We start from the raw sequence: 11,422 nt of genomic DNA, 5'->3' as shown, positions 1-11,422 counted from the left end.
TACAGGGGGCCTCAACTCGTCTTACCGCCTAGGGCCCCGATACCCTTAATCCGCCACTGTTGTTGGCTAATGCAACATGGTTTAATAATGCGATACTTACTATCTCTCGATGTATCTGAAGGTCTAAAGTCATACATACTGAAAAACGTTCTAGATATATCCGCCCTGGGTCTAGATATATCCTACTTGACTTTTTTCTCCAAAAAAATTATTTCATTTCAATTTCCAGTAGATCCAGCAAAGTATACAAGACACTCTCATCAATATACCTCATACTTGTGCAACACGATCCTTCTTCTCCTGACAATTGCTTTATGTTGAACGATTTTTAGTATCAAAACTCTCATCTGCCATAGCGATAAGCAAAAATAAAGAAATGTTCAGAGGTTAACCGTGATCGTGATCATGGCTTCACATCGGTACCAAACAAGTGTATCAGGGACCCGAATGATATTTCTCGTTATACGTAAGGAGTGAAGGAAATAAATTTAAATCATAGCGCAAGAAGCGTTTTACAAATAACGCTTTTTCATAATTTGAAATGAAGCGTTTTTAAAGAACGGCATTCTTTTCCGATTTTCCTTTACTAAAATGATGTAGCAAACAGGCACAATAATGCATTAGATTTATGATATTGCTTAAAAGAAAGTAAACCACAATTTTGTTTCAAGTTTTGAAATACCTTCAGTGAGAAATAACCGATTTTCGAGCTGCTGATTCAAAATTCCAACGGTCAGTCGAGCAGATCTCGACGAAGTCGGCCGAACACGGCTCGAATGTTTCGAGCAGCGCGTTTGACAGCCCCGCTGAAAAAGGGGAAAAAATCGAGCAAAAACGTCACCGCAATTTGACAGATCATCAGTTTTTGCTTGCTCGCCCTTCCCTGCTCTACGCCCGCCCCGCCAACAAACCCATCCACGGATAGTTTCGTTCACGTACACACACCGATCGAAACTCCCCGTCTGTTTATCGTGGCTTAGTGAGGGTGAGTGGAAGAAGAAAAAAAAACGAAAGAAAGCACCGAGCTGGCTGCAGCCGAAATCCGTCATCATCATTCGGGGACGGCTGGAACACGGGAACACTCTGTGGCCTTTACCGGGGATTTTTTGCGCTGAATCGTGTTATCTTGGCCACCGTTCCTGCTAGAGACGCTGCCGTGGAGAGAGTGACGCTGCAAAACCATTTTACCCATTTTCCTCTGGCTCGAGTGTTCTCGCGTGGGGTTCAGTGGCCGACAGCAGCAAACCGCGCGGCGAGGGGGTGTGTGGCAGGTTGCTCCCCATACATTTGGAACCCACGTAGGTCAACTAACATACCTGTGTGTGTGTGTGCGTGCCTGTGTGGGAGGAGAAAGAAGCGAAAAGGAGCGGAGGAAGCGTAGGAAGAAAGTGTCGCCTTTTTCTTCTTTTCTTTCGGCGTTGTGTGGTGCGATTAGGTAAAGCTGGTGAGGCAATGCAAAGTAACGCTAGGTGACGGAAGCGGGCGGATTGTGTGTGTGTGTGTGTGTGTGTGTGAGTGAGCTGGCACTGTAGTTCCCCGCTTGCCCCAATCCAGCTGTCAAGGGAAGGAAAACAATCCCAAAGCACTGCAACCGGACCGCGCGTCATCCACCACTAAATAGTCGCGAATCAATCAACCGGCACGCACCTACACACAAACACACATTGTGCCTCTGCAAGACGGGTCTCCGACGCACTCCCCATAAACCCTCCGGTCCGCGAAACGGCACTGCACTGCAATCAACCGAGCGAAGAGAAGAGCTGCCGGGCCCTTCCGAGCGAGCAGTGTCCCGGCTCTTGTCACTAAACCATCAGTCAACGATTCTGCATCTGTTTAGCGCCGTTTTACCATAAAAAAACAATACACAGACACGTCCACTGTACACACACACTGCAAGATGGCGCTGAAGATGGTAAAGGGCAACCTGGAGCGGATGTTTGACAAAAATCTGACCGATCTGGTGCGCGGCATTCGGAACAACAAAGATAACGAGGTAAGCGAGGCGGAACTGGAACTGGAAAGGGGGGGAAAGAGGGGGCACGGTGCCATGCGGGCGGCGGGTCGGGCACCCGGCAGCCGGCAGTCGTGCCGAGCGCACCGTACGCGATGGAACTGTTCGGGCTGCACGGGCCGTCCCGGCTGCGCAATCTGCTGTGCCGGGTCGATCGCAAATACTTCATCTCGTCCCGCCCGTTGCAGGCCAAGTACATCGCCCAGTGCATCGAGGAGATCAAACAGGAGCTGCGGCAGGACAACGTGAGCGTTAAGAGCAACGCGGTGGCGAAGCTGACCTACCTGCAGATGTGCGGCTACGACATCTCCTGGGCCGGCTTCAACATCATCGAGGTGATGAGCTCGAACCGGTTCACCTGCAAGCGGATCGGCTACCTGGCGGCGAGCCAGTGCTTCCATCCGGACAGCGAGCTGCTGATGCTGACCACGAACATGATCCGGAAGGATCTCAGCTCGACCAACCAGTACGATGCGGGCGTGGCCCTGTCCGGGCTGAGCTGCTTCATCTCGACCGATCTGTCGCGCGATCTGGCCAACGACATCATGACGCTGGTACGGCTGGGTTTAGAGAAGGGGAAAAATGGGTGGCAGCGGGAAGAGTAAAATCTTGCTTCTTTTTTTTCTTCCCTCGCCCCACTGTGTTCGGTTGCAGATGAGCTCCACCAAGCCGTACCTGCGCATGAAGGCGGTGCTCATGATGTACAAAGTGTTCCTCCGGTATCCGGAGGCGCTGCGGCCCGCCTTCCCGAAGCTGAAGGAAAAGCTGGAAGACCCGGACCCGAGCGTACAGTCCGCCGCGGTCAACGTGATCTGCGAGCTGGCGCGCAAGAACCCGAAAAACTACCTGTCGCTAGCGCCGATCTTCTTCAAGCTGATGACCACGTCGACCAACAACTGGATGCTGATCAAAATCATCAAGCTGGTGAGTGGCGGGGCCTTTTTCTGTTTTTTTTTTCTTCTCACTAATTAATTTCCACCATTTCTTCACCAAACCGTGCACGAACCCGCGCGTGTGTGTGTTTTTTTAAGACAAAAAGAGAGCGAAAGACAGAAAGAGTAAAGGGCCTCCTACCTGCCGATTCGCTTGCAACTTGCGATATTTAATCGAACCTTGTTTCTTCTTCTTCTTCCGTCCGGGGCGTTCCGTCCTTTAGTTCGCCAGTCTGACCGCGATCGAGCCGGCGTTGGGCAAGAAACTGACGCATCCGCTCATCGAGCTGATTTCCAGGTTCGGCTGCGTTGTGGAAGCGTTCACCCATTGCCCCACCGCCACCATCTCCCCGTAGAGCTTGTTCGCTCGATGCCCCTCCGCAGCGCTCAGTTCCCCCTTTTCAGCGCTTCTTACAAGCTTACAAGCAGTCTGTTCGGTATTTTGCTCTCTAAATCCGAGGAAAAAAAAACACCGCCGGATCTCTTCTTTTCGGCTTTTTTTCGACGGAGGTGCAGCGGCACCTCCTTTTTTAATCATTTTTACGGTATTTGACACGTTATCAAAAGTACGGAACCGGGCATGTTTCGTGGCGTGGTAAAAAAAGCACGGGACGCAATCGTTGCAGTAGCGACACACATCTATTCCCTTTACACAATATGTTACTGGGGGGAGGGGAGTTTTCCCTGTTTCGTTGTTTCTTATGTTTGTTTTTTTTTGCTTTCCGTTTTTTTGCTAAAACCGTGTTTCTTTCTCTTCTTCTCTGTTTCTGTTTCTGTTTACTTCCAGTTCGGTGCTTTAACTCCGCTAGAACCCCGATTAGGCAAAAAGCTAATTGAACCGTTGACCAATTTAATCCATAGGCAAGTTGTGTGATGTATCTAAATGCGATGTAATATGTTGGGCTTTGGTGTGTGTGTGTGTGTGTGTGTGTGTGTGTGTGTGTGTGTGTGTGTGTGTGTGTGTGTGTGTGTGTGTGTGTGTGTGTGTGCATCCCGTGTTGGCCTGTATGAGTGCGCGCCCAGTAGAAGCCATCGTTCGTGACGTTTTCTGCTCGTTTTAGCTTTCTTGTATTACACTACTATTACTACTATTATTTAACTATTATTTAATTATTAGATTGATTTTGTTGTATTAAACATCCATTGCCATTAGTCGGCATGATCATTAGCAGTGCTGCAAAATGTCAATGTCATAAAAAAATCTGACTGAAACAAAATCCATGTCAGCGTCACACACTCAATTGTAATAATCAGAGGTGATACGCAAAACGATTGGTGTGATGAATGCATGTTTCGTGATATTTTTGCAACTAGCGCTAGGTCAGTCACTATGTCATGACTTTTTTTTTACTGTCATCAGCTCTGCAAAATGTCACTGACATAGTCATGACAAATTCCGACTGAAACAAAATCATGTCACGAGCTCTACTGTGATTATCAGAGGTGAGACTCAAACAGTTGGTGCGACCATCGGATGCTTGGTGAGATTTTGTGCAATCAAATCTTGGTCAGTCACTTGGACGCAACATTTTCTGTCGGTGATAATCACGACATTCTTGGAATATACTTGGCGTGTGGTCTTAAGCAGCAAAATGAATATGCTTTCTCGCTCTGTATGCTTTGATGTCACACGCTAAGTATATTCCAAGAAAGTCGTGATTATCACCGACAGAAAATGTTGCAACGAAAATGTTGAAAATGTTGATTTGTCAATCACCAAGTGAGTGACAAATAGTTGAGTACTAAACAAAATGTCACCAAATATTTGATTGATCCACCAACTGTTTGAGTCACACTTATGATCAGCTCAGTTGCGTCCGAGAACTGACTTGAACTTCGTTTCAGTCATGAGTGTTGGTGATTGAAACGGTGGCATTTGGCAGCACTGTTCACAGCCAGAAAAAGTCATGATTATCCTTGCACCGGCATTAAGCTCAGCTTGTCAGTCAGAGTATCGCGTTGGACTCAAGTACTCGCATGTCGTGTTCGTCATGACGCACTTTTATTGAGTATCAGCAATGAGCAGCAAACTACCATGGATATGTTCATTGTTTTCGTTGGTGAACATCTCGTGATGCTCATGACATTTTGCAGCTCTGGTCATAAGTGATCAAGGTTGTCCTACATAACATGTATCTCTAAAATCACTTATTCACTATTAATCTTGCTATAAGAATTGTTACAACTTTAGTTAATTTAGAGCAGAAAACGATAAGCTTGTTTTTAAAGGCAAACAAACAATCACAAGAGTTGCGCAAAAGATTCTCCAACCTAGTAGTTTCGTAGTGGCTTGCCGAAGGCGCGCTTCAGCCCGTTTGTTTTGTAACATTTTCACTCCGCCGAAGGCTAACGGTCCTCTTCTCTTTTTTGCATTCCATTTCTTCTGCACCGGCAGCACCTCGGCTATGAGCCTGCTGTACGAGTGCATCAATACCGTGATCGCGGTTCTGATCAGTATCAGCAGCGGCATGCCCAACCATAGCGCTTCCATCCAGCTGTGCGTCCAGAAGCTGCGCATCCTGATCGAGGACTCGGATCAAAACCGTACGTAGCGCACCTTCCGTTGCAACTGTTCCGCACTGTCCCTGCATTAACATCAGTCTCCTCTCTCCACCATTACAGTGAAGTATCTCGGGCTGCTGGCAATGTCCAAGATCCTGAAGACGCACCCGAAGAGCGTGCAGACGCACAAGGATCTGATACTGGCGTGTCTGGACGATAAGGACGAGTCGATCCGGTTGCGGGCGCTCGACCTGCTGTACGGCATGGTGTCGAAAAAGAACCTGATGGAGATCGTGCGCCGCCTGCTCGGCCACATGGAGCGGGCGGAGGGTTCGTCCTACCGGGACGAGCTGCTGTACAAGGTGATCGAGATCTGCTCCCAGGGCTCGTACCAGTACGTCACCAACTTCGAATGGTACCTGACCGTGCTGGTCGAGCTGATACTGCTCGAGTCGGGTTCGCGGCACGGTCGGCTGATTGCGGGCCAGCTGCTGGACGTGGCGATACGCGTCCAGGCGGTGCGCACGTTCGCGGTGAACGAGATGGCGACGCTGCTCGAGACGTACCCGGTGACGGCGGCCCCGAACGGCACGATGCAGGAGGTGCTGTACGCGGCCGCCTGGATCGTCGGCGAGTTTGCGCCGCACCTGGACGGGCCGGAGCGGACGCTGGCGGTGCTGCTGCAGCCGAAACCGGTCGCCGGCCACATCCAGGCGGTGTACGTGCAGAACGCACTGAAGCTGTTCGCCAACCTGGTGGGGGAGGCGGTCCGCCAGCGGGACGGGGCCGCCATCGAGCGCCACTGCCAGACGCTGGCCGAGGGCCTGCGCAGCTACCTCAGCTCGGCCGACATCGAGGTGCAGGAGCGGGCTAGCTCGGTCTACTTTTTGGTCGTGCTGCTGCGCGAATCGCTCGGTGGTGGTGCGGACCAGCAGCACGCTGCCGCGCCGGTCGCGGACGGTGGACTGCTCGAGCTGACGCCGGACGTGCCTGGCGAGCCAGGCGACGGCGGAGGAGAGGAAGCTCGCGCCGCGCCGGACGAATCGGTCGCCACCGGCACTGGGGGTCACTATCCGGGGGTCGCGTGGGACGAGATCGAGCAGATTGCGACCGACCTGCAGGGGCTGTTCGGGAGCGAGCTGAACCCGGTCGCCCCGAAGGCGCAGCGGAAGGTGCAGCTGCCCGAGGAGCTGGACCTGGACGAGTGGATCAACCAACCGCCCCCGTCCGCTGACGCCAGCAGTGCGGACGGTGGCTCGAGCGATGAGGACAAGTTCCCGCTCTTCCTGACCGACGGCGGCCGGGGTGGCGGTGGCGGTGAGCGTGAAACCAACGGCGGTGGCGATGGTTCGCGCTCGTACAAGCGCATCGAGTACACGCAGGAAGAGCTCGACAAGGTACGTATGGGCTGGAAGAGGGGGCTGTGGACGTTTGGCGGGTAATATCCCTCATGTTTCTCTTTCCTTTCTCCAGATGAGACAGGCGCGACTGCTTGAGCAAACCAACAATCCAAACTATCTGAAACCGGCCAAAACAAAAAAGGCGTCTGGCGGCGACTACCACCAGCAGCAGCAGCAGCAGCATGATTGCTACGACGACATACCGATCGCCGAAATCGCACTCGAGGTGCCACTGCAGATACATTGTGCGTACTTTTGTCCTTTCTCCATGCTCCATCTTTCTTACATTTTGGGATGTCGGTTTACTCTTTATCTTATCGCAAGAGGTTTTTTTTTCATTATTTATCTCAACGTGTTGGCCACCTTAACTCTGCTTTCTGTCTGCCATGCATATTTTGCTTGCCAGTGATAGAATTAGTATAATGTTTTGTCTTTATCTTTTCGCGTCACACACGCAACAGGTGCCTCGAGTTTGTGCACTCTGATTGCACTTTTATCAGTTGTTTTATTTGTGCTACCAAACGGTATTTATTCTTGTCGACATTATTGTATAATATTTTGGTACAACGCAGCAGTATTGGTAACGTACTTTTGTTCATGTTCAATGTCGTAATGCGTTCGTTGAAAGATAATCGTTTATTCAATTTGTACCATTTGTAGCATTTTGTTGTAGCCGTTTGAGAATGCGGAATCGATCTGGGAATCGCAATTTGCTCCGGTACGCAATCAGAATTGACTTCATAATTGGAATTAGCTCCGTAATGAGAATGAGTTCTTTAATTGAAATAAGAATTTACAGAAATGAAATTAGCCCGGGAATCTCCATGAGAATGGATCGTTTAGTTGTAAATTTTGATTCTTTGCCGCTATCCGTTAGCATAGCGTTAACGTATACGTTAATACGTTAGCATCATTGAACCCAAACGTCTATTCGTATGAGGATGGCGAAACCGATTCTGATATCGGAACCAATTTCGATTCCGGAGCTGATTTCGATTCTGGAACCTATTCCGATTCCGGGACTTATTCCGATTCCGGAACCTATTCCTGTTAAGGAACTCATTTTGTTTATTTTATTTATTTTATTTATTTTATTTATGTTATTTTGATACAAATATCTGCCTCAGAGGGCTAGGAGTTTAGGAAACTTATGGACTAAAACTTAAAATTAATGATAACAAACAAATACTTAAATCTAACCAGACAAACATATACTAGTCAACAGGCAATTTGTAACACAGGCAACACAAGTAGGATGATAAAACTAGGTTGGGGAAACGAAAAATGGAGTCAAAGAACTGAATTCCGGTTCCGATTTCGATTCCTAAATTTATTCCGATTCCGGAACCTATTCCGATTCCGGAACCAATTCCAATTCCGAAACTTATGCCGATTCCGGAACCTATTTCGATTCTGGAACCGATTCCGATTATGGAACCGATTCTGAGAATGGAACCTATTTTGATTCCGGAACCGGTTCCGATTCCGAAGACATTTCCGAAGCCGAATCCGGAACAAATTCCGGAAACTGATTCCGAACCTGCTATCCGGAATCGATTAGAGAAAACATCGGAGCTAGCCCGAATCGATTCCGAGAAAAAAAAAGTTATTTTTCCCATTACTAGTCTCGACGTCGAGGTCAATATTGCTAAGGAAAAAAGAGGTTTCCTTTGTATGTAACTACCCCGCTTCTAGTAATGGCTTGCCGGTTTCCATATAAATGTGTTAAGTAGTAGAGAATCTAAGCCCCATTGTTGGAGATTCGCAATTTGTCCATTAATTGTTATTTTAATTGGAGGAAAGCATTTAATGTCTCTCTTTTTTGTTGTAGCCACAAAACGGTCGGACAAGTATCTTATGGATGCCGAACGGGCAACGCGCGTGTTCGTCGGCAAGAGCGGAGGGCGCAAGGAGAAGGGAGAGAAAAGCGGCAAAAAGTCGAAACGACGTGGCAAAAAGAGCAAACGCTATTCGGACGAGTCTGACTCGGAAAGCGACGGTAAGGCAACATATATGATCTTAAACGTGATAATTGGACAGCGATTTTAATGGGATATTTCTCTCTCTTTCTCTGTCTCTCACTATCCTCCCTAAAAAAGATCCCAAGCCGCTGCACGTGGTGAACACGGTGATTGAGCTACCGGAGGGTGCAATACTGTCCGACACGGAGGACAAAAACAATGCCGACCCGAACGATCCGCACCGGGCGCTCGACATCGATCTCGATGCGTAAGTCGCACCACCAAACAATCCCCCCCACTCTATTGCTAATTGTGTCCTCTTCCATCATTCCATAGCCCATTTGAGGACGATTACCCCCAGGAGATGAAGCGAAAGGCGGCCAACCAGCGCAGCGTGATGCTGCTGCGGGACAGGGACGGCCAGACCGCCAAAACCAACCGAAACCCGGCCGACGAGCATCAGTCCGGCGGAACCACCACCACCACCTCCGACAGTAAGCACCGGTCGCGGCGTCGTGGTACCGCCGCTGCCACCGAGCGGTCCGGCTCGAAGCACGCGGATCGAAAGCACACCGATCGGTCCGACGAGCAGCAGCAGCAGCAGGTGGATGGTGGTGGAGCCGGCCGCGAGAAGCAAAAAAAAAAGAAAAAGAGCGCGGGAAAGGAGCGGCCGGACGAGGCGGACGCGATCATGCTGATGATCGACGAGGAAACGCCGGCCAAGGGACGGACGACAAAGGAGAAGAAGAAGCACAGCAAGCCGCCCAAGGACGGGGTAGCGGCGGACGAGGCGGTCGAGGACGGGGACGTAAAGGAGAAGAAGAAAAAGCACAGCAAAAAGTCTTCGAAGCACCATCACCACCACCACCACAGCAGCAGCAGCAAAAAGTCGGGCTACGAGGAGATGCCGGTGCAGTCGTTGGGTGGCGTTAGCAAGGATGCGATTTAATGCCTTTGCCTTTTTTGTGTGTATGCGTGCCCACGTTCCCCTCCTCCTTCTCCTCCACTTGTGCGTACACAGATTTTGAGAGAAAGATAGAGAGAGAGAGAGACAGTGAGAGAGATAGTGAGAGATAGTGAGAAGAGGGACTAGAGATTGATGGTAAACAAATCGTGGAATGAAGCTGTAATGTTACAACTTATTGCTTGTCCCTTTAATTGTTATGTCCCGCGTGTGTACCAATGAGAGTGTGTGTTTTTTATCATTTTCACACACACACAAACACACACACATGCATTATCGAATTAACATGTTGTGTAAAATAAGCCGTTGAGTTCAGTAACGCGAATCAAAATTCCCCGTTTTTCGTTAGAACAACGCTTGCAAGCGAACAAAAAGAATGGTGTCAATGATGAAATACTCGCCCTCCCACCCCACACACGTGTTTTCAAAGGATCATCAAAAAAAAAGGAACAAACAGAAACACAATTTAAAAAGGTGTAAACACTCTGTTATGTGAGTCCAGTGGGTGGTGGGTTGCGGTTTGGTTTCTCTTCCCCACGCCACAAAGAACAACCAGCGTACGATCCTGATGCAGTTAGAACGATTACGCTAGGCGTCGGTTTCGTCTCGATGTTGTCTCATAATTAATATTGTATTGCGATAAATTAAATTTATTATTATTATTATTATCATAATTGCCATTATGAGATCTGTATTACTAATTAAAATGCAAATGCATCTTCCTTCCATCTTTCGATGCTGTTGTGTGTTTTGCTTGTGTGTATGTGTGTGATCAAACTGTTCATTTAATTTAGTAACAGAAAACAGAACGCGCGTGTGATTGGAAGCGTTATTGCCGTACCAGGCTCAGGCTGCAGGGGGTGCAAATATCCATCACTGCTTTCGATGGCGCTCTCTTTTTCCCTTTCTCTCTCTCTCTCTCTCTCTCTCTCTCTCGAGCCAAATATGAAGAAAAATAAGAGTTGTAAAAGATGCACTCCTCCCTGTAAAGAAATAAGCAAACGCAACTACATACACAACCCCGAGAGAACAAACATTGTAATAGTATGGAAGCGCTTCTTCGCCTTAGTAATAAAAGCCTGCACTCTTTCTTCTCTTCCTTCCATCCGCTGTTCTCCAATTTGTTCTATCCTCCCCTTCCCCCCGACACTGTGGAAAGCTGCGGAGCGAAAAACAAGCTGTCCGCTTAACACACACACACACCTACCATGGAACAAAAGAATTATGTTATTTAAAACAGATTATTAAAAAAATATATAAAGAAAAATCATCATTTAAGCTGTGTGCGTTTGATTTCTTTACTGAATCAATCTAAGCGTTTACCATTTTGCTTCGCTTCACTAAATGCATACCCTTGAGTGACCTTAACATAACAGACCATGTCGAGCTGCCAGACTCCTACAGCTCCCTTTTTTGTTTGCTCCTACCTCGATGGAAGAGGAGATATCGAGGGGTAGCCTCGGCTCAATACGGACTCTCTCTATGGACAATACTGTCCACCAGGCATTCAAGGCCGCTTTAGTTCGACGAACAATGTAAACAAATGGCCGAACGTAAGAACAACGCATACCGAGCAATGGAGCTACGGAATAGAACGCGGGAATGTGCAGAGGAATGTCAGCCGCAAGTAAAACGATTTCACCGCTTCAAGA

At 48.7% G+C, this 11,422-nt stretch overlaps 1 protein-coding gene across 1 annotated transcript; it reads left to right on the top strand.

The window, feature by feature from the left end:
* The first annotated feature begins 880 nt into the window (after positions 1-880).
* Positions 881-11,037, top strand: LOC120905717 (AP-3 complex subunit delta). The gene is made up of 10 exons (XM_040316740.1): positions 881-1,993; positions 2,200-2,565; positions 2,666-2,935; positions 3,731-3,804; positions 5,339-5,487; positions 5,566-6,842; positions 6,919-7,090; positions 8,677-8,844; positions 8,945-9,074; positions 9,143-11,037. Exons 1-10 carry the CDS (start codon positions 1,898-1,900, stop codon positions 9,753-9,755), a joined length of 3,315 nt encoding a protein of 1,104 aa, XP_040172674.1. The 5' UTR covers positions 881-1,897; the 3' UTR covers positions 9,756-11,037.
* Positions 11,038-11,422: the final 385 nt, after the last annotated feature.

The sequence above is a fragment of the Anopheles arabiensis genome, chromosome X (genome assembly GCF_016920715.1).
Source record: "Anopheles arabiensis isolate DONGOLA chromosome X, AaraD3, whole genome shotgun sequence".
Lineage (NCBI taxonomy): Eukaryota > Metazoa > Arthropoda > Insecta > Diptera > Culicidae > Anopheles > Anopheles arabiensis.
Note: the sequence above shows the minus strand (reverse complement) of the source record. Positions and strands in the feature narration are given on the sequence as shown.

What these genes read in the sequence shown, in the direction of transcription:
- LOC120905717 (XM_040316740.1), top strand. Translation starts at nt 1,898, where the DNA reads ATGGCGCTGAAGATGGTAAAGGGCAACCTGGAGCGGATGTTTGACAAA. An exon ending in TGATCAAAATCATCAAGCTG is followed by an intron (nt 2,936 to 3,730) that starts GTGAGTGGCGGG and finishes GTTTACTTCCAG; the next exon opens with TTCGGTGCTTTAACTCCGCT. An exon ending in CGAGGACTCGGATCAAAACC is followed by an intron (nt 5,488 to 5,565) that starts GTACGTAGCGCA and finishes CCACCATTACAG; the next exon opens with TGAAGTATCTCGGGCTGCTG.